Below are 22,641 nucleotides of genomic sequence, written 5' to 3'. Positions count from 1 at the left end.
TTATTTTCACACTGTAATCTTCATTTCACAGTTTCAACTGGTTGCAAACCTTAAACTAGACAATAACATGACAGCCATGATGCTGGAAAAATGAAGTATGAAGAACACAAACTGTTCTATATTGAACTGTATTAAACTTGACCTGTGTTTCAGGTACCTACAGCGCAACTTCTGAACTCTTCTTTTGCTGTTAGGTTTTTTATGTTGATATGTCGTCGGGGTCTACTTTAAGCGACTTCGAAGGCAAAGAATTCGTTGCTGGCGGCGTCTTGTTCATCAGTATTCAATCAAAGATATTGAGGACCACGGATCACTTTGGGGCAAGACATTTCAAATACAGTGTAGTTGGACATCTGGCAGCTGAATGACATCCGCTAAAAAAAAAGCACAATATGGGACCTTTAAGCGCAAATAAGTGCTTATGTATAATTTTGTTGAAATGAGAAATTTTGGAATTCATATGTTTCTGTATTCTAAATTTTAAATATTCCCTACTTCATGTGATCAGCATAAAGTAGTGCTATTTACACCTACTCAGAATATGTATAGGTATATGTATTTGCCACTAGTTTGATATTAGGTAATGTTGCAGTGGATAGCATTGTCGGCCCACAGGAAGAAGATAGTGGGTTTGAACCACAGCTCTGAGTGGGACTGGCATGTCTGGTATACATATCAGATCTCATATCATGTCAACTGGAATAAATGTGTGTGATGATTTCCTTCATTTTAAACAGAAAAAGTTGAGACTGCCAGTCAGAAAAACCATCTTCTTTAATCGACCAGGTTTTAAGATCTTTTCATTCAAATGTAAAAAGCCAACCGGTGAAAGTAACGCTGACAAACTCAATTTGTGTTTTAATTTCCTTTGATGACAGATTTAGGACTTATTCCAAGAGAGGTTTTGCACTCTCTGAAGTCTAAATCATTTTTTTTCTTTAATCAAAAGTGCAGTGACATTTACATTCAGTTATCTTCTCAGTGGTAGTAGCAGCAGTATTATTTCTTATACTAAGAATGGTGTCTGGTTTGTGTCCTGAACGTTCAGATGTCCACCAGCATCTGGCTGGGCCTTATTTTCCTGCCTTCCAGCCAGATGCTGGTTCCAGGAAAACTAAATCAAGCCCAGAAATAATGTTCAGAGGAGGCTGGACTCAAAGTAAAGACTAGGGAGAAAGATGAAATGTGATCACTGAAGCGTAAGACTGAGAGTTAGAGAGTAAGACTGAAAAGAGATTATCAGCATTCATCATTTTTATCCCTTTTATTACAAATAACCAAAAAAAAAAAAAAAGACATAGAAAAGCAGTTGAGAACAACATTGTCTTGGGAGCTCTTTTCAATAGCTCAGGTGTAACGCATGTATTTAATAGTTGAAGCACAGTACCAGTGTTAGAGCTTTCATTCCTAGCTCTAAAAAAAGCACATGCTAAGTCCATTATTAGAGAGGAGTGAGGGAAAATAAGAAAATGCCGAGCAGATATACCATAAAAAATATACAGAACATTGAAATTACAAGAAAAAAAAGTTTCTGCTTCATTATATATTAAAAATATAGTCATTATAGTGATGTTGGATATAACACTGACAAAGTGTCTGTTCTCTGTCATTCTGTCATAGTAAAAATGTTACATATATCACCTTAATAACAATGCAAATACCCTTTTTTTAAAAATTCAAGTACGGATCTCAAGCCATTATACAAATTGTTTCGACTCATGTTGTTTTTAAAAAAATTTTTAAGTGTTTTATGTGAAAAAACACTTCCCTGGCTTCTGCGGTTAACTACGGGTTACCCGCAGAAGTTTGATGAAATGCCTTCTGGCTAGGAAGCTCTAGAAAGGTTTCGTGACAAAAGAAATTTCCTCTGACTTTCCATTGACATGAGAACAAGTAATCATGGTTCAACATTTTTGTTGTTGTTGTTCTGTAGTTTAATGTATTTTCTAAGTACGCAAATAACGTATTCAAAAGTGTGGTCAATGGCATTATTGTTGTGTTTTATACCTGTTTACATGCATTGTACTTAGATATTTGCAATTTCAGGTCCCCAAAACGAACGACCAAAACATGGCAGGAATATGTTGTTTTGGGTAAAAACATTGATATGTAAATGATCAATAAGACCCATATATACTGGCTGCTGCAGGTATTTTTTTAGCCTAAGATTGTAATCAAACAGGTAATTACTTTTATGTCATCGAGAGGCAAACAATATTTGGTAAAAGCAGTCAAATTTGTCATCTGGAAGCAGAAGCTGAAGGCACTAATACAAATGACATCAGAAACACTATTGTCAACTTCTCTAACACAACACACAATAAAAACACTCCATTCAGAGCAGAACATTTTCACAGGCTGAGTAAAGTTGTCTCATTTTTACACAAAATAAATCATTTTGAAAGTCTAAATCTGCCAAGGTTACAAATAATTTCCTAGATCTGAAGGTTAATCCAGATCACAGGCCCACCTTGCCCCAAGATTTAATCTCAGTTTGGAAGTTTTTTAAGATTCTTTTTACTAATCAACAAACACAACTCCACACGCTGATGGGAACTAAACCTCCTGAGTCGATTCAATAGTTCATTACGTTTCAAGTCAGAGCAGAAAATAACCATAATCACCGAGTGCAGTGGAGATTAGACAGGTTTGGGTACGGTCGGGTTACGAAGATCAGCCCTTGATAAATCAACATTCTGAGACGGTTATTATTATTTTTTCAGGGCAAAGTCAGAGTTCATGTCCTTCAGCAACGCACCGCTGTAGAAAATGTTGTCGTTGGGTTTGTTTTGGCGTCTTGCTGGATGTAACAAAATGCTGATCATCAGTTTAAACATAATTTCTTCCATCTATGTGTTCATCCATTATGCTAATAAGCAAAGATGACATCATATGTCATCTGATGTCCATTGTCCCACGCGTACAGTTTCTTGTCCAAAGGACAGTAAGACAGCTGAGAGGTGTGTGTGTGCATGTTTGTGAAAGCCAGGCTCGGCACAGTGTGTGTCAACGTGTGTGTGTCAAAGGCATATGTTACATTAGCATAGTGATGTTCCATGCTATCCACAGCATAAAGCACTCCGCAAATCAGAAAGACGTTTCCATAGCGACCACGCCGAAGTCCTGTGCGGAAGGTCTGTATTGGCTGCAGGTCGCGGTGGTGCAGCTGCGTGAGGAGGAGGACTTCCTGATGGAAGCCCTCGGAGTCCACAGCGGGGTAGAGAAGCCACAGGCCCGACTCGTCCACAGCAAACTCCATCTGGTGAGTGGAGCGCAGTTACAGGAATATAAAACATCCACGTTTAACCCCTGAGATTCTGAGGTCATCTCCTTAATTTTCACATCTAATTGCATGAAGAATACGAGCCATGTGATTAAACATTCAAACATACAGTTTATCCTCAGCCGAGACTCCCATCTGTCCTAAAGCAATGTTCAGTAGATCAGTTGTTCCCAAATGCTAGGGATTGATTTTTTTTTTTTAAATTTCATATCTCTTGCGCAAACACACCCAAACTTCTGTTTTCTGAGTTATTGTTTTGTTTCACTGACTAACCTTCCTAGATCTTCCTTCATCCGGGTCATTATAATCCCATCGGGTTGAATCCAAAGTGACTGGACTTCTGATAAGTGGAATAATTGAAGGAGTCTTTTGGATGACAGGTGAAATTTCCAGGGTCTGCATTGTTTTTCCTGTACTTCCTACTGTTCTTGAACATAACTTTGATTCATCGAGTTTACAAAAGTTTATATTTTACAATTTTTTACTTTAAAGAACCTAAAACTCAATCTCAATGGATTTAATTCAATCAAAAGAAAATTTCATTTTACATTTCTGGTGATTCTTTGATTGCATAGATGATATATGACTGGGTCCAGCGTGAAATTAAAGAAAACCAGAATCAACCTTTTGATTTTGCTTCCAGTTTTCATGTTAAGCGGACTTTGACCTGAGGCTACAAATATGATCCTGTCACATAGTTCAGCTACAAATGTGAAATGGTATGAACAGGGAGAAAACTAAACTTCTTTCATCCCCTCACTATATGCCCTTTTGAACTGCAGAGATTTGGAATGTTTTGTTTCCCTTTACAGGCCTTTTATGACCCTTCAAACTGTCCCAAGTGTATATTCTACTCATACATGGTCATGCAGTGTTTCTCATAAACTGCAGTTACCAAACTCAAGTAAATTACACCAATCTTACTTCAGTTTTTGTCCCGGGGTCTTGCTCCTCCAGCAGGGCGTCATGCAGTGTGTTCCAGGCAGCTACATATCTGTGTCTCAGACTGTATCTGATAATATCCCTGCTGAACGCCCGGTTGTAGTAGAAGGCTCCATTAAAAACGATGTGGCCCGTTCCGGTGAAACTGAAGGGCAGCTTGTAAGAATTACTTACTTGACCTGAGAAGGAATGCATACAGAACGGGTGAAAACGTGACAGCTTATCCCATCAATCAATTAACTAAAAACTCAGAACTCAGATGAACTGCTCTGAACTCACAAAATTATACACACTCGTATCTCCAAACACAGATAGAGATACTACTGTATACTAGTGGTATCCTTTACCTGATTTGAAGGACTCCATGTCTCTGAACTCTTGAAGGTTGTCACCATAGTGACCATTAGTAAGGTAGATGACTTTGCCGTGGCCGCGAGCGTCTCTCATCCAGGCTCCATCGCTCAGACCGAAAGAGTTCTGCTGGACCGGTTCAGAGATGCTGGCTACGGTGTCCTTACATAGTGCTACATGGACACAAACCAAAAGCAACACAAAGAATCAACACTCTATAATGTGATTGGCATGTTTATTATATGTGTGCACTCATTACTGGGTGGATGACTGTATTTAATTGATCTGTACCAGGTTTCTTTGTAGTCTTTATTTGGTCAGCAGGTCTCTCCGTCCAGCTGAGGCGACTTTTGGGTGCCTGTCGAGACTCTGGAGAGGCAGCAACGAGAGGAACTACAGTGGTGGCTGATGGTGTGATGGTGGGCAGATTGACCACAGTGGCCAGCTGACTTGTAGTTGTAGTTTGTTGGGGGGTAGTTGTCAGTTTGGTTGTTGTCGGTGGTATGTCACTGGTTGATGCAGATGTTAATTTGATGGTGGTGGGAGTTGTTTTGGCGGTAGTTGGTGTTTGTTTGGTGGTGGTTTGAGAAGCTGATGGAGGCTGGGTGGCTTCATGCCTGCTCTGTGACAAGTTCTGAGAGTCCAGTTTGGAGCTAACAGTGGTTAAATCTGGTCTCTTGGTCTGGAAGGTCCTGGTAGGCGGTACCTGGTCAGAGATCAGCAGGTCCACTGGAGCATTTGGAGTTACTGAAGCTGTAAAGTAATTTAGATTAGAGTTAGAGGAGACAAGAGTATTATGTTGAATTGATTTTTTATGAGAGATTCAATCAAAGTACAAGAACCATCAGTTCAAGTCCTGCTTTTAATCATCTTTATTTATCTGTCAGGAGTAGCAATGCTTTAGGAAATTGTCAGGACATCCCATTGTTAAATAAAACAGAATCCAGAAGCCTCTGTCCTCGTCCTCAGATGCTGTAGATAAACTGTCCTTCAAATGGGATTCACACCCTTAATGTAGCTGTAAAGAACATTTTAATTCCCTTCTTTGAGAAACTAATGCTGTCATTGCGTGTAGAGACTGGTGAGATCCGAAAGTCAGTCAAGATCTTACAAAACACCAATCCTGTTAGAGGGCTCCATATTTCAGCCAAAATGACCCCCAAACGGTTAAGACAGGTTGTAAAATGTTTTTTTATTATTAATTTTCCTATTTGTGTGGTACTTGTGGGAGGCGCCAAAGCCCCACATATCTCAGCTATAAGATGATAACCGTGCAAAAAGAAATGTTGTAACTTATATTCCATGGATAATATCTTAGGCATATAACAACTCAGTTACTCTCACAGTGCCTCCCAATACTACCATAAAAATGATCTGGCAGCTGAAAATCATCATGAAGAAGCTGATTCGGTGATACGAGGATATGAGCAAATATGTGATAAACAGGAGGGAAATGTTAGATTAATGTACATATGTTATCCCATATTTACTCGTTTTCATTTTTGAACCAATAAAGGATTTGTGTGTGAGCGTCTTGCTATGCCCTGAGTTATGTTTAGATAGGGGTCAAAAAGATCACAGCTGAGGTAGCAGCTGACGACTAGTTTAAGATGTAAACCTTGACCTGCTGAAAATAAGACGAAACCATATAAAGAGAAGGGTTTTACTCTTGTGACAGTATACCATACATGGTGCATTGTTGATATTTTTGTCCCCTACCCTTTAGGACACATTGTAAACAGGGACTGCCCAAATGAAATAAAAGCAGAGGTTTTCGGATGAGATGCTCAGAACGAGGGGGAGATTTGTACCTGAGCACTTCTCTACCCGTTCTCCTTGCGAGTAAAATGCACAACTGTTGATTTTTCCTTTTTGTGTGAGTTTTTCAATGTTTTTAGGTTGCTTGAACCTGACAATTGCTTTATTTGTCTGGTTCTAATCTCTCTAATTTGTGATTTGCAGATCACAATGTCATCTGCTAACATCATATTCCATGAGGATTACAGTCTTACTTCATCTGCCATCATACCCATCACCACTGCAGACAGTAAGGGGCTCAGTATTGATCATTGATCAGTCTCACCTCTACTTTGAACTCCTCTGTCACACCTGCAGCACACCTCATCTCTGTTCCGCTGTCCTCATACATGTCCTGTACTATTCTAACATACTTCTCTACCACTCCAGACTTCCTCTGTTCCTCTCTGGGTACCCTGTCATAGGCTTTCTCTAGATCTACAAAAACACAATGGAGACCCTTCTGACCTTCTCTGTAGTATAAATAAATTAAATTTCTTGTTCTACTTCTCAATCAACATCCTCAAGGGAAATAAGGCATTATATTATTCTTCCTAGTCATGAAACCCTATTGTTGCTCACAAAAACTCACTTCTGTCCTGAATCTAGCCTCCACTTCTTGTTCCCACAACTTCATTGTGTAATTCATCAACTTTATCCACAAGATTACACAAAAATCACTTGATGAATTTTCATGAAGAATAATGAGAGGGTTATGCATGGAAGGGAAGAGCCTTTTTTTTTTACACATAATGTGACATGAAAGGAACATCATTCATCATAACAGTACATTAGACTTACTACTCCTTCTTTTGTCTTTCCCTTTCTCCACCTCCTCCTCTCTAAAGCTCTCCTCCTCTGCCATGTAGAAGGTGACACCCCTGACGACCATGCTGTTCTTGTCTTTGATTGGCTGCTTTGGGGCTGTTGGGTTTTTCACTGGTTTTTCAGATCCTTTCTTATTGGTCACTGGTGGCTGTTGTTCCGCATCATCTTCTTGCTGGTTCTTCTGCTGGCCTTCGATATTCTTCTGCAACAAGAAAGTATGAGTCTGCCTTAAAAAAAAATTGTATTTTGATTTAAGATTCCAACATTTTTCCAAAAGTACGTGATTCTGTCTTTTTATAGATTGGACACACATTTTCAGACAGTTAATACCTTCTTGTTAGCATAGGCAGCAGCTCCACTTTTCTGTCCGACACGCTCCAAATCTGTCACTTTCTTTTTTTTCTGCTGGGCCTTCTTTTCTCTCTCCTTCTCTTTTGCTCTTTCCTTTGCACGTTCTTTCTCTCTCGCTCTCTCAGTAAAATTACGAACAAAAGCCTGGAATTCACAAGCAAGACAACAGAACAAATTTATAATTTATAAACTGGATTCACGGCAAGTGGTGAAAATGTAAACAAGTAATAATGTTGATGGAAGACTACGTCAATCAAGTTTAAACATATTAAAACTGAGTAGCTCTCACATTTGTGATTAGAACAGTCCTGACCCTTCAAGGCACTAATTCCACAACACCTCTAAAGGGTGTGCTGTGGTTCCAGGCACCGAGATGTTAGTAGTACATCTTTTAAGTGAGGTGGCCTCCATAGATAAAATGTATTTACCCAGGTCACCCCACAGATGTTTACCATGTATGTAGATTTATTATGTGTATGTGATCATCAGGCACCAAAACACAAAGTCAGGATGTGAATCCGAGGTGTAGGTGACCCTCTAAATATATAACAGATATACAATATCCTGTGTGTGTATGTGTGTGTGCTCACCTCCATGTTGTCCACTCTTGTCAGCAGCTTGGTGGTGACAGAATGGAGCTTCAACAAGTCCATTCCATACACAGAGCCCTCCAACAGGTCGATGATAGTTGCCAGCTAAACAGGTAAAAATGGAAGAGATCAATGACAGAAAAATGTATAATAATGAACAGAGAAAGAAAAACCATATTCACATTTTCTCCAAAGAGTGGGAAACTTTTCACTCCCCACTGTGTTTTCAGTTTTCAGGAACTGATGAAATTATAGTTCTAAATGTTTATACAGCTTACAACTGTGAACGCAGCACAGCAATATATTCTTAAAGCATTTATATTTACTACCCTCAGCATAACAAATAAATTCTCCTCAGACACCAGTGGAACATAAGTAGTTTTAATTACCCATAATGTGTGGTGTGTGTTAATACCTTAATGTCATCTTTGCTGGCCTCCTGTAGTTTTTTAAACCTGTATTCCCCCTCACAGGGGTTGACAGCTGAAGGGGGGGCCATGCACACACACCTCTTGCAGTCTGTGCCTTTGGAAATCGTTTCAACAGTGTAAAAAGGTGACGATGAGTCGCTGTCATTGATACGGCTGCAGTCAGAGCGCTTAATCGGTCGAACAATGCAGCGGCACACACAGTCGGACCCTGACGACACAGTCTTCACTTTGTCATAATCCATCAGTAACTGAAAGAGAGGAATGACATTTGAACTTTCGTCAGCCAGTTGTAATATGAATGGAAATACTCTTGCTAGTATCAGTCGTTGAGCAGAACATTGTTGAATGGAAAACTAAGTGCAATGATTTACGGCTGCAGCAGTGGTGGGTGGAAGACTGCTGCAGGCATGTGGAGGCTCTTATGGGTTTGGAGCATTAAAGGAGGATTACATAACCAACCACCAAATGGATGCAAAGTGTTACTGTGGTGCACATACTGTAACATGCACACACACAAACACACACAGAGCTCTGAGTTCCTCCATCATCTACGCTGAACTCAAACGGTGGACTGTGTTTAAAAGAAAAATCAAGTCTCACTTTAGTAAGCAGTGTGAGCATTTTCACTCTAAAAGGTTGTATTTCTGACATTTTTTGTTTCTTCTTAGGTAAAGGCTTCCATGATGGTGATTCAGTTCTTCATTCATTGATCTTCTTGACCGCTCATTCATTTTTTTGCAGGTTGTGGGGGGTTGCTGGAGCCTATCCCGAGCTGATTTATGGGTGAGAGGCGGGGGACATTCCAAGCGGGACGCCAGTGCACTGCGTAGCCACACAAAATACAAACAACAACTCACCCTCACATTCACACCTGCGACAAATTTGGAATGATCAATTCACCTAAGCCGCGTGTTTTTTGATGTGGGAGGAAGTCAGAGAACCTGGAGAGAACCCACACATCAGGGGAGAACATACAAACTCAGAAAGGATTTGAACCTGCAACCATCTAGCTGTGAGGTGACTGTGCTGCCCAGTGATTCAGTTGTGTTGTGCACAAACACGGACAGCGGCTCTGTTTGTACAACTGATGTACATGAAAATTTAAATCAAATACATATAGTATATATATACACACAGTATTTTCTGGACTATAAGGCACACCTTCAATGAATGGCCTATTTTAAGCCATTTTCCATATATAAGGCACATTGGATTATAAAGTGCATTGTTGGTTTTTGAGAAAATTAAAAGCATTTAGGTGCACCTTATAGTGCGTAAAATACTGTATGTACTATGAAACTTTTCATTTTAAATGATTGGTAATTTGATTACTGTATTTCTTGCAGTTTCTTATTGTATTTTAAATTTGCAAGGAGTAAATATAAACTTTATAGCTACATACAGGTAACAGTTCTGTCACTAAGTTACAGTACATTTACAGGCCGCACTGTATTTGAATCTACAGCAGGCCTACACATCCTGTGTTTAATAATTAAAGAATATTTCTATAAAGTACTGCACTAACATTGTTGTGACCAATCATCCGGTGATTGTCCGTAAACTTTCCCATTTTAGTTTCATTGTCAGATTTTCCTTTCACATTTCCATAATACTCTTTTCCTTACTGTTTAATTGACAGAGCATTCCTGTAAATTATGACATTCTCTTGTATTTTTTTTCTTTCTTCCTTTGTAAAACACTTCCAGGGGGCTCTGGTGTGATTCAGTGCTGTATAAATAAAGTTGATTTGACTTATTTCTCCAGGTTGCATTGCATGCATGTAAATCACAGTGTGATATTAATGCAGTTAGATCACTGTGACTAAATAACTACACTATGTCTACAGTCATCATTCTGGCAGTGAAGGAAACGTAAAGCAGAATTCCTGCTCCCACCTGACTGATGACGTTCTCCTGGTTGTCCAGTTCATCCTCCAGAGGCTCGTCGGTGTCCTGCAGGACTGACCCCACCTCACCATCAACAGGAGCGGCTGTGGTCGGTGCCTCTGGTCGGTTATCCTCAGCAGCCGCGGAACGAGCATCCTCCTCCGGATGAGGCGCTCCGGTTGTCCCGGTCAGCAGCATCCTCTGCGTGGGGACGCCGGTTTGACCGGATCCCGGTCCGGTTACAGCCCAGCAGACAACCAGAACTGAAAGTCCGCGCCACATTCTGCACAGCTGAGAACAGATGAAGAAGTCCGGGAATTATAAGGTAGTCACCCTCCGTCGGGTTTGTCCACCGACCCAATGCGTAAAAACTCCGGGGGTCTCTGGATGTGCGCTCCCGTTTGACGCACCGGAGGGAAGCAGGTCAGAGTTGGACCTGAGATAAAACTTCACGGATTAGAGTCGATTCAATAACTGATAATGAAGGAGGAAATGTGGAAGGTGGAAAAGTTAAGGGGGAACAAGAACTCCAGTCGGGGTCGTCCAACGTGAGCTGTGTGGCACCAAATGGTACCAGAGAGAATACCGACCTCCTCACATCCGATACACAGAGATCCAAACCCGAACTGACTGAGAGAGAGAGAGGGAGGGAGGGAGAGAGAGGGAGGGAGAGAGAGAGAGAGAGAGAGAGAGAGAGAGAGAGAAGGAAATGAATGAGAGAATGAATGAGAATAAAAGACTGAAAAAATCAAATGAATGAGAATGACAGCAAAAACGGTAGAGAGAGAATGAATGAGAGAGATTTGATTAGATATTTAAAATCACGTTTTATTCATAAAGTCAATATTACAAGATAGTCAAGTTGACACAAAATCCAAGAGAGATTCACGCAAACAGAAACTCACACTTCAAATACACATTATATGGAATGTAGGAACATAAGCAAAATATATGTGCATTAAAACAAACACTGACTGAACACAAGTTCATCACTTAACACGGAACAGAAGACACCTTTGACACAGCATGGGTTCGTACAAGTGTCTAACTCTTTCATCCTTTTCCAGTAGATGGCCTCACTAAGCGGGTTATGACACTGGTGTGTGATCAGACAGATGAGATGTGAGAGATTTCACTAATGTTTTAACAACCCCGCCCGGTCAGCACATGATGACTCAGTGAAAACAGGAAATGAGATGCAGCTCATTTACGTTTTAGGACCTGGTTTCCAGCGAGGGTTCACATTTGAAAAACCAAATTGAGCTTTTCAGGAGTCATCATGGGTGCATCTTCCTCCGGTTTATTGGATGAGGCCAAAATCACCAACATCAAAGGTAAAACCACAAATATCATTTTTTCCCCCCATTAGTTCATGTTTTTTGTATGCAGATCTGGACTTTTGAACTTTTGAAGTTTTCATTAAAAAAAAAAAGAAAGAAGAAGTTTTCATAAAAATATTTAACCCTGTTCAAACATGAATTTCTGGATATTCAAAGAAGAACGAGAAAGAGCATGAGGGAATATGGGAAAGCTTTAGGGTGTTTAGTGTGTTGTTTATCCTAACATATAGTGAATATACCCTCTATAAATAGAGGGTTTGAGTGAATGAAAAAACATATTAATGTAACTGAACACAATATTAATGACACTGCAAAAAAGTCAACAACAGGTGTCAGGATAGAACTCCAGTTTGGAGATTAAGTAAATTCTATTAATTCTAGAAGGGAAATTATTTTGTCCACTCTGGTGTTACTATATGTTGTTAATCAAATGCATAGTATATATGTGTACACTCCCGTGACACACACACACACACACACACACACACACACACACACACACACACACACACACACACACACACAACACACACACACACACACACACACACACACACCAAAGCAAGTTCACACCGTGAAATTTTTTTGTCAGACTTTTTTCTTGAACCGGCCACCATCTTGTCCCCGGCCCAAGACTTTGGTTCATTAATCAGCACAGTCTGTATGCCCACTGCCCGGCCCATCTCACATAACAAGGCGGCCAGCCTTTGGACTTCTTCATTTGCTGCCATCTTTCCAATTTTTCAATACACAAGTTCAACGCTCACTCCAAAGAGTTATTATAAATCCTAACAGACCTTTAACGTCCTCCATCAAAAGAACCTCCAGGCACACAACTCTCCACATCTCCCAGAAGTCCCTCATGTAGCCCCCAGTGAATGTCCCATCAGGACAGACAGGTTGGTCCGGACCAGCCTTCCTTGTTGAAATGGTTTTATCAATTGAGTTGAGAGCCCAGCTTATCAATTCCATGATTGGTCCAGATGGTTTTAAAGAGACAAAGTTCATACAGACAGGAGTTCCCCAGACAAGACATAAGAAGTAACAATAAGAGTTATAGAGAAAAAAAAGAAGACTAGAGGAATGCTTTTGGAATATTTAGGAAATATTTAATATGAATATTTAAAAGATGGCATGAGGTTGAAAAAAAAATTGAAATTACCTGCTGATCATAGTTAAGTTTATGAAAAGAATTTGCCCACGTCCATAAAAGGGACACAAATCCTTATTTTTGGTCTTTATTTAAAAGCATTGCTGAGATGGAGATGGGAAACATGGGGAGTGTGCCATAAAAGTTCCCTGGGTCAAAGCAAAGTGTTTTTTTAAAATGGTTGAAAGTGTGATCAAATCATTTTTGAAGTCACAAATAAGAATTATAGCTCCAAATGAACTTTGATGAAAAATAAGAACAAGTGAAAAAAGAAGGCCGAACACAGGAGCTGCTTCGCTGGGCTTTATGTCTGCATTCCTATATGTCTTATCAGCACTGTCACATCCTGTCGCCCCACTCTAAACTAGTCCAATTACAGCCATTTCCAACTATTACATTATAATGGACTGTCTGATCTGTGTGTGTGTGTGTGTGTGTGTGTGTGTGTGTGTGTGTGTGTGTGTGTGTGTGTTATTGTTTGTGTGTGTGTGTGTGTGTGTGTGTGTGTGTGTGTGTGTCAGTGTCTCTGTGTATGAAAAAGTATATTTGATAATGGTACTATCAACAAAAAATAAACAACTCATTATCACTAATCTGCATCTCAAGTTCAGGAGGTACATTAGTCACAAATTTAGAGACATTAAAGACGTCCTTCAGACGTCTACAAGTGTTAATTTGCCATCATGTACCACAAATTGGCCTCGTTGTAGATTCCAGAATATTCCAACTGAAACACAGATACGATGACATTTTCCAAAATGTGATTTTGTGTGTTTCCAGAACTTGTTGATAGAACGTTTCAGAGCTTCAGTGTGTTTTACCGTCAGCAGTATACGACAGCTCACTTTACACACTTACACCAGGAGTTGGAGCCAAACACAGTGGAAAGAGACCTGCTGCTCACCCAGAGGGTAGGAGCTACATGTATCAATCTACTCATCAATCAATACTGTTACGCTACAACATCATTGTCTGTGTGTGTGTGTGTGTGTGTGTGTGTGTGTGTGTGTGTGTGTGTGTGTGTGTGTGTGTGTGTGTGTGTGTGTGTGTGTTATTGTGTTTGTGCATGCGTGCATGTGGTTACAGCCCCAGCAATGTCCTGAGGAAGTGTTGTATGAAGGATCTGTGAAGTTCTCCTCCTGGAATGAGCAGGGAAAGAAAAGAGAGAGATTCACCATCCTGAGGAGAGACTACAATGTGGAGATACATGAAAGCATGGAGGTAAGGCTTGCAAATGCGCACAAAACATGACACTAAATGACACTGAATGTGTGTTTCTGCTGGACATTGTGAAATCTGTCATTTCCACTATAGACTTTCAGTCGTGGATGTCCTGCTAAACTGGTCCTCCAGACAGCGGGGGGCAGTGTGTTCACCACCGAGGAGGAATCCAGATTTCACCTGGAGCAAACCTGTGCTGCAGCTCTCAATGGTAGGGCTGATTTATGATTACAATCTGTAACAGTATTTACAAGTTTTATTGATAGCGTCCGTCATTGTTTTAAGACCTTTTTAAGGCATTTTATCAGGTATCCTTTTCTTTTATTTTTTTAGAAATTATCTTAAAATGATGCCATCATGGTCAGGACACTATTGTGTGTGTGTGTGTCTGTTTTCAGAAGTACAGGAAGATTGCTCAACAGTGGTATCGCCTCCAGATCCATTTGCTGTGTATCTGCACCTGCCTTACATGGGCTACACCTGCTTCATTTTCCAGCAGGAAGCAGAACGAGATCACTTCCTGTCTGCCCTCAAGACCTGCATTCGACACTGCAACCTTGGTAAAACAGAAACATTCATTTTATATGTGGTTACCTTTTACACCTTATGTTGTACTTAGGTTTCACGAGAAAAAGACAAGATGAAGTGGGTTTAAAACATCATCGTGCTAAAGTTACCCAAATATCCCACAATGTAAGATATATGGTAAATAGTGTAAAAATTTATTCATTTGCTTTTTTCCATAATGAAATGATTTGTTGATGATCATGACAGAACTATGTGTTGCATAAAGTGTCAGAACAAGAAGGCCTTCTCTGGTACCAATGTTTGGTTTGTCCATTCTGGCCCGCTGTGGAATGAGATTAAAGAAATATTCTGTGGTAACAAAAACACAAAAGGTGTTTGAGGCTGTGCACCAGAAAAAACAAGGTGTAAATAGAAATTAATCAATTTATGAATTTGTCTATAGAGGGAATTTGAATATTTTTTTCTTGGAGCTACAGAAGTAGTATTCTTGTACATAACTCCTGAATATAGTATTTGAGATATAATTTCCAAGATGCCAGCCTTAAAGCAAATCAACAATTTCTCCTTTCCAGGATCTGTAAAACCTGTTAATAGCAGACTGCTGTGTTGCTTGGCTCTTTTTCAATTTGTCAGTCATGTGGTCACACTTACCCTAACAACGGATAAAAATATTAATGTTGTTGCCTTCCTGTGTGGTTAACTCATATGCAACCCCTTAAGTTTAAGTCATATGGTTGCGAAAAACCGGTAAATCATAACTGCACACCAACCAGATCCCCTCAGCAGTAACAGGAAACAACAAAGAGCCAGACCGACTTTACGTTATTTAGAACACAGTGAGAGTGTTGACCTCATTCTTCTGAAAGTAATATATTACCCTTTTGAAATATCTTTTATTATCATTCACTTCTTTTTCTGTAGTTGATTTTAAACAGACTGACGTTTCTGTTGAACAAATAAAACAAAAAAAATGGTTTGGGATCTTTTGAGGTCGTGACCAATTTTAGACTTTAAATACACCACTATTAACAATCAGGGAGAAAAATGATCTGGAATATTGATTGACCTGGAACGTCAGCTCGGATTATCTGATCATTTACATTTCTGATATTTCTGAGTAAATATTTGAATGATTGCATCACTACCTTCTGATCAAGATCACCAGCCATCAGAGAGACACCCCAGAGCAGCCGATAGCACTCCACAGTAAAGGCCCCGGCACTAGATATTAATGTTGGGTAGAATACCTTACCTGTTGTTCCCCACAAAGTCATCCAACATCCTGTCTTGTCAGTGTCTTCCCAAACAATTCCTCATCCCTACTGATTTCTTCTGTTTTCTTGCTTTTCTCATTTCTTAGTGGGCTTGTAGATTCAAGAGAAGAAAGTCTATAAGTATACACTGTTCACTGCTACTTTTGGTATACACTTCAGTGTAAACTGTGCAAAGACAATATACTTAAAGTATGACCTTATCAGCTTGATTTATTTTTATAAATATACGCTCACTTTATGCTTAATTTAACACTTCAGCCATTGTTTCTGACCACATCACGTGACAGTGCCATCTGTGAGGAAGTGATTTCCACCATTGTTGGCTGTTCCTGTGTGAGTCATTCCGTGTTGATAATAAAGGAAGCATACTCAGCATTAGTGGAGCTTTCTGTTCCTCAAATGTCCTCCGTCAATTAAGTCAGAGAAGAAACTTCAAATTTTATGGAGAAGCCAACAGTTGAAGAAATAATGCCATAGACATGAATTAGTCTTGGTGGAAGAGATATGAAACAACTCTTGTCAGGTCCGAGACATGATCAGAAAAACAAAGTCAGCACTACGCCACGACACTCTGCTTTACTCCAGCTGCACCTCTCATTTCTCTGTCGGTTTTTATATTGAAGAGTCAACATTTAAATAATAACGTTTTTGCAGCAGCTGCTTCTGCAAACCATTGGCGCCTCAGGAGTGAATGAAAATGAAAAATGAATGGGTTTAAAAATTCAACAGTAGAAATCACAGCAGTGGCAGCATATAGTTTTGACTTGGTGCATAAAACATTACTTTGGTTTACTGCACTGACTGGTCTTCCCTCTGCTGAAGTTTCTAACACCCAAAATAACCCTCTCATTCTAAAAGAGACGTGGCTGTGACATTCACTTTCTCTCCTGTTATCAGAGAGTTGAAAATGAACACAGGACAAAAGAAACCTAATGGACGTCATGTTTTAATTGTAGAATTTATTAAGAAATAACATATTAACGGCTAAATAGTTTTCATTAGTTCCCTTTTAGGATGTACACCAAAATATGTGAGTTTATGTCAGCGAAAGGTGCAATAGTGTACTCACATATCTTGTCAGTAGATGCTATCATCTTTCATTTTGTGTGTTTTCACAAATTGTCGTAATATTGAAACAGTTGATGAAAAGAAATATGAACATTAACAGAAATACTACAGACATAGCCATATAATAAAACAACAATAATAAAAGTAATGTTTAGTTACATTGCTGGGAATAAAGCTATTGAGTTGTTGATGTCCAAGTTGTATAGAGGAGATAGGAAGAATATGGAGAAAATTATTTGAGTATTTCAGCCAGACTCTCCTTGCAGATCTTTGGTGTGATTCCTTCTATGAAAGCCAGGCGTTCATCCGAGCCCTGAGGCTCTACCGACAGGAGAAAGGATGCTATGAATCCTGGGAAATGCTGCTGGGCTCTGAAGAAAAAGTCAGCACAGACACACACACACACACACACGCACGCACGCACGCACGCTCACACACACACACACAAACACACACACACCTTTGTCTGTGTGTCTAATTGTCTGCTTTCTTATCATATGTTTGCTTGTGTTTGTAGGTGCTGGCCTCTCAGGTGATGGAAGAGGTGTTACCATGGTTACACAGTCAGCTTAAGTCAAGAGTGAAGGGCAAGAAGAATGAAAGGATACGGCAGTGGTTGGCAGTAAGTTAAACGAAAACAAGGAGGGTTTACTTCAGTGTAACTAAATCAACATTTAAATCGTCCATCAGCGGCTCCGCTGGTCAAACACTGACAGACTGGACTGAAACCAGCTGCTATCAAACGACAGCATGTTTGTGTTGCCATTCCTTTTGGTCATTTATCCTCCTGATGTTTAAATGGTGTGAGGGTTGGTGCATTATTATTTTTTAAGCATACAGTGTATTCAGGGTCAGATAAAATCCTCTAAACCTGTCTCAAGGTCCTTAGTTTCAGTAGGAGGACTCAACTTTAGGAGAAGGGAAATAATACTTAGAAAAAAGGAATGTCCAATTTTTTTAAGTAACTAATAATAAAAGAAAACCTAGAGCAGTGGGCGGAGTTATCGCCTCACAATAAGAAGGCTGTGTGTTCAAAGCCGCTCGGGGTTATCTGTGTTATCTACCCAATATTGGCTGGAAAAGACGTCAGCCTCCCCATTTTAAACAAAATAGGTGTTTAAGAAAATGAATGAATGGATAAAGACTTATAATCACTACAGAAAACTTATTATCAGCTTCAAGGAGACATTGCTGGAGGTTAATTCCATTGAAAGACAAACGAAGCACTTATTTAAACTTAATTTTTTTTAATGTATTAATGTGATGAAAATGAATTTTTCTATCTTATTGAAATGGATTTCAACTCTCTCCCTACAGTGACTAAAACACCATCGCTATTGGATGTTTTTCTGAAAAATAGTACAATTTTTAAAACAACTACATGAATTGATTTAATTATACACATGTACAACATCTCAGAAATTGAGTTGCTTATTTCCATCCTCTCTGTAACGGTATGATTGCCATTTATGATGACATTTGTTGTACAAACTGCACATGGTGATTATTAGTTATTATGCTGCCCCCATGTGACCAAAATAATTTTTGTGTCACTAGATGACTACATTTCAGTGTACATAATTTTTTTTATCTGTAGCTTGAAAAAATTACATACCATACCTTGTTTTAATTTTCCCATGCTCCTGTTGCTCATGGTAATTCTGTGTGTGCAGATAGTGCAGGAAACTTACACTTTGGTGGTAGAACAACTCACTGCAGGTCTGGAGGTTCTGAAGCAGGAGTGTCGTCACACCGCGGCGGGAAATCAAATACTAATCAGATCTGACCTGGACCAGATCATGTCCTCTCTCTGCTTCTTGGAGGAGAAAGTCAGAGGTTGGTTGATCATTCTTTAACCCCAGAAGTTTAAATGAATGATGTGAATATCTGATATTCATGCCTGATTGAGAAAAAGTCCCAGTTATTATAATATTCTCTTTTAAACATTGTGCATGATTATGTATACGTGTGTGTTCCAGCATGTATATGTGAAGACGCAGAGAAAATGTGTAGTGAGTCTGTAGCTCCGTACATGTCCACTATCCTTGAGGTGCTCACAGAAAACATAAGTGCAGGGATTCTGGGGATGCAACACACACTTCACTCAGAGATAGACACAGCCTTCAAACACACAAATGGAACAACAGGGGAGACAAAGAAGGTGAGTGTGTGTGTGTCTGCTTTTCATTCCTGGTGATAAGATTCGTCATCATTTGGTTGAAGGGTGTGTGTTTTTCAGGCCTTGGCCACACTGCACTCCATCAGTCTGTATCAGAGCTACAGGCAGGTGGTGGGTGTAACAGAGAAACTGGAATGTTTTAAACAAGGGTTTGGAGTGAAGAGCTTCCAGAGACTGGTTCACTCTGCACATCTGGAGATGGAGAAGGTATGGAGGCACAGAGGAACACTGAGAAACTGGCTCTATGAAGCCTGAATCATGAAATAATTGCCAGAAAAGGTTTTTTATTTTATTTCAAGTGTGTGTTGAACTTGGGACAAATTTGTCTAGAAATCTGACATAAATTTTTATATATGAGTTTTAATTTCTGTTATTTTTGCAACATCTGTTATTTTTTCGGAAATGCGTGAGGCACAGTCTTGCAGTAGGTAGAGCTAGTCAGCAAGGATGGGATGCAGCAACTCCCATGAGCCAAAAAATGGAACGATACAATTACAGTCGTCTCGTGTACAAGAAAAAGAACGAATGGAAAATGCATGTCTGATAATATGCATACATTTCTTCTTGAAATAAATATCAAACTTAGGACACAGTGGTCTCCAAACCCTGATAACAGAGTTAGAACAGGTCAAATCCTATAGGTGATGTCAGTGTTATATGTCTCCTCCAGCTGTTGGACAATGCTGTGCACACCTTAGAGGTGTTCCTCCAATCATCAGTAGATCTGCAGCCCCTTCAGACACATGTCAACATGGACAGAGCTAAAGAGAGAGTCCTCAAGGTAAACAGAGGCACACACACTGGATGGATAAACTACACTACTATTGAATTATTTGTTAAGAAAAATGAGGATTAATTTTTTTTGCATAAGCTAAATACTGTATTGTAGAATCAACATTAATATCTCTCAAAATATATGTGTGTGTTTGCGCGCGCGTGTGTGTGTGTGTGTGTGTGTGTGTGCAGCAGTTTGACTATGACAGCAGAGTAGTGCAAAGGAGGCTCTATCAGGAAGCGTTAGTGGAGATCATTCTGCCTGCTCTCATCAGGAGGATGGACAGCAAATGGAAAACAGTCAGTTAAACACACTTCTTCAGTCAGTCCACTGCCTCGGACACATCACACATCACTACTTCATTACACATCCTCTGTTGTACTGCAGTACAATGTAGTTGCCTGCCTTTTGCATGCGTTTTCCATCCAGGAGCTGCAGCAGTTTGAGCAGTACATTTTCTCCGACTACAGCAGTTTCATTCTTGTTCATAATGTCTATGAAGATGTACTGAGAAGCATCCTCTGTAAGCAGATAGAAACAGGTAAATACACACAAACTCCATCCATCTATTTCTGTCTCTTATGTGGGACGTGGTCTTGGCGGTAGTAGAGTAGTCCAGACGTCACTCTTACCAGGAACACTTTCCATCTCATCTAAGTGAGATATCCCTGCAATAATTTTGGGATCTCTGTCTACTCCCAAATGGTTTCAACTGGGAACAAAAGTAAGTAGCAACGTTGGGGTAAAGTGTGTTGAATGTCTGTCAGACGAGGGAAGGGATCTTGCATTTTAGGTAAATCTAATTCATATCAATGTATATTTAAACCTTGTTATGTCAGCTAGCTGGTGGTAGCTGTATGTAGCTCTATCTGCTACTGTAATAAATATCACCTCTTATAAATACACACATTTTATCCAGCTGGGCTGGATTATCTGAATCTACACCACATTATAAACTCATAGATATGGGAATATTTTATATTAATTCATGGATTATTTCATGATAAACTGACACATCTTGCTGCTATTGTTAAACAGATTCCTGGATCTGTTTTGCTACCTGTAATTTAATGGGGTTTTTTTAATACCCATGGAAATATATCAAGAAGTTTTTTGTACAGTCATGCTAACAAAATGACACAACATATAACATGGAGGTTCTTTATGTTTTTTATGGTAGTTGCAACCCAGTCCTGTGTCATCTATGTGTAATATGTGAAGTATGTATGTACCAGTAATAACTGAATACTAAAATGTGACTTACCTTCTGAGTGTATTAACTTTGCCCCTTCTCCTCAGTGGTCCAGGATGCTGCGAGTAAAAAGAGTAATAATGTCTTGTTGGACATTCCTGATCTGGCTGTAAGTCAGTACAATCTGCTGAGTCGGACGCCTCCTAACTCTGCACCAGACAGCCCAGTCAATCACATTCCAGTCTCCTCTCCAGCTGCACCAAGTGAAGAACCTGCCCCAGAGGTGAAAGGAGGTCACCCAGAAATTAACACTGATGCCAAGTCCCACATAAATACCAATGATGACTCTGAGATATTGATGACTCGGGATGTATTATCCCACCTTGAGGAAACCGGAGAAGTCATCCAGCTTGTAGCTGAGACCACAAATGAATCTTCCCACTTAAACGCCGGCTCTAACACCCCACATGATGGTGGTCCTGAGCACCCAGAGCCCACTTATCCCACTGAAGCCTCACATGACCTTTCATTGTTCACTCAGTCATCGCTGCAGTCCACAGATGTTCCAGCTCAATGTGCTCAAAATGATCCATCGGAAAATTCTGCATCATCTGAGATCCCTAAATCGGATCTGGAAGCAGAGAACAACTCTTCTGTGCAGGATCCCTGCCCCTCATCAGCACCAACACCATGTACAGACAGTCCAGTGAAAATCTGCCTCGGGTCACTGAGTGAGGCCATTGGTTATAACTGCTTGATATCTGTAACAGAGACAACAGCACAGCAGAGCAGTGACAGAGCAGTCTACCTGACAGGAGAAATGAAAGATAACTGGGAGTTACAGAGGACCAAAGAAGTGAGACGGGAAGAGGGAGCAGATGAGAGTCAGCAAGCTGAAGAAGAGAGAGGTCAAGGAAAAGAAGAGGAAATAGAGACAGAGACAGAGGATTAAGATGTGAAAGGACTTGAGATGGATGAAGATGATGAAGACCCCGAGGAAAGAGATCAGACAGAAACAGACCAAAGAAATGAAAAGAGGAGCATCTCCATGGCCTTCTGCCAATGGGAGTCACAGCCAGAGTCCTGCTGAGGTGACTGTTATCACTGATGTAGAATATGCCATACACATACTGTATACTAAATGTTGCCATGGAAACTGGAGGATCTCTCTGGGACATCTCCATTATGCAAACCTGTCCTTGTTGAATGATTAAAATATCCAAAGAAAGTATAGAAATGTGGACCCATTCCAGTATTAGTGCATCACAGTTTTATACTTTGAACTGAGACTAAAAAGTCTAAAAGGTCAGAGAACCAAATAACTCACCCTTCCACTGATAATCCAGTAACGTACACGGGATTAGGATTTGGTATAAAATAAATATTTTTTTTGACATATTGGATATCTTCCTGTTTTATTTTGTGTCTGTTTCACTACAGTAATTACCTTAACTA

General features: G+C 39.9%; 2 protein-coding genes across 6 annotated transcripts; one reads left to right on the top strand and one right to left on the bottom strand.

Moving 5' to 3' along the window:
• Positions 1 to 1,249: 1,249 nt before the first annotated feature.
• Positions 1,250 to 11,066, bottom strand: olfml2bb (olfactomedin-like 2Bb). 2 transcript variants are annotated; one of them, XM_068339983.1, is made up of 9 exons: positions 10,469 to 11,066; positions 8,558 to 8,821; positions 8,143 to 8,247; positions 7,532 to 7,696; positions 7,175 to 7,403; positions 4,868 to 5,329; positions 4,573 to 4,749; positions 4,208 to 4,404; positions 1,250 to 3,259 (listed from the first exon to the last, which is right to left on the bottom strand). In XM_068339983.1, exons 1-9 carry the CDS (start codon positions 10,739 to 10,741, stop codon positions 2,870 to 2,872), a joined length of 2,262 nt encoding a protein of 753 aa, XP_068196084.1. In that variant the 5' UTR covers positions 10,742 to 11,066; the 3' UTR covers positions 1,250 to 2,869. The 2 variants fall into 2 exon arrangements, with proteins under 2 accessions (XP_068196084.1, XP_068196085.1); XM_068339984.1 differs by having other exon boundaries at positions 7,175 to 7,400.
• Positions 10,766 to 22,561, top strand: LOC137611851 (protein Niban 1-like). Of its 4 annotated transcripts, none has more exons than XM_068339980.1 (14): positions 10,766 to 10,784; positions 13,730 to 13,860; positions 14,036 to 14,170; positions 14,264 to 14,381; positions 14,569 to 14,730; positions 17,294 to 17,422; positions 17,558 to 17,662; positions 18,714 to 18,876; positions 19,020 to 19,201; positions 19,280 to 19,426; positions 19,890 to 20,000; positions 20,186 to 20,293; positions 20,424 to 20,535; positions 21,294 to 22,559. In XM_068339980.1, the coding sequence occupies exons 3-14, from the start codon at positions 14,145 to 14,147 to the stop codon at positions 22,136 to 22,138; spliced, it is 2,208 nt and encodes a 735-aa protein (XP_068196081.1). In that variant the 5' UTR covers positions 10,766 to 10,784; positions 13,730 to 13,860; positions 14,036 to 14,144; the 3' UTR covers positions 22,139 to 22,559. The 4 variants fall into 4 exon arrangements, with proteins under 4 accessions (XP_068196081.1, XP_068196079.1, XP_068196078.1 ...); XM_068339978.1 differs by lacking the exon at positions 10,766 to 10,784 and adding an exon at positions 11,680 to 11,793 and having other exon boundaries at positions 17,307 to 17,422; positions 20,189 to 20,293; positions 21,294 to 22,561; XM_068339977.1 differs by lacking the exon at positions 10,766 to 10,784 and adding an exon at positions 11,681 to 11,793 and having other exon boundaries at positions 17,307 to 17,422; positions 21,294 to 22,561.
• The last annotated feature ends 80 nt before the right edge of the window (positions 22,562 to 22,641 follow it).

Source organism: Antennarius striatus, chromosome 18 (genome assembly GCF_040054535.1).
Source record: "Antennarius striatus isolate MH-2024 chromosome 18, ASM4005453v1, whole genome shotgun sequence".
Taxonomy (NCBI): Eukaryota; Metazoa; Chordata; class Actinopteri; order Lophiiformes; family Antennariidae; genus Antennarius; species Antennarius striatus.
Note: the sequence above shows the minus strand (reverse complement) of the source record. Positions and strands in the feature narration are given on the sequence as shown.

Excerpts from the sequence above, each read along its gene's own strand:
- LOC137611851 (XM_068339977.1), top strand. The coding sequence starts at position 11,739 with ATGGGTGCATCTTCCTCCGGTTTATTGGATGAGGCCAAAATCACCAAC. Across the intron at positions 14,731-17,306 it reads CATTCGACACTGCAACCTTG|ATCTTTGGTGTGATTCCTTC; the intron begins GTAAAACAGAAA and ends CTCTCCTTGCAG. Across the intron at positions 18,877-19,019 it reads CTTGGAGGAGAAAGTCAGAG|CATGTATATGTGAAGACGCA; the intron begins GTTGGTTGATCA and ends TGTGTGTTCCAG.
- olfml2bb (XM_068339983.1), bottom strand. The coding sequence starts at position 10,741 with ATGTGGCGCGGACTTTCAGTTCTGGTTGTCTGCTGGGCTGTAACCGGA. Across the intron at positions 7,404-7,531 it reads CTGCCTATGCTAACAAGAAG|AAGAATATCGAAGGCCAGCA; the intron begins GTATTAACTGTC and ends TTCTTGTTGCAG. Across the intron at positions 4,750-4,867 it reads AAAGACTACAAAGAAACCTG|CACTATGTAAGGACACCGTA; the intron begins GTACAGATCAAT and ends GTGTCCATGTAG.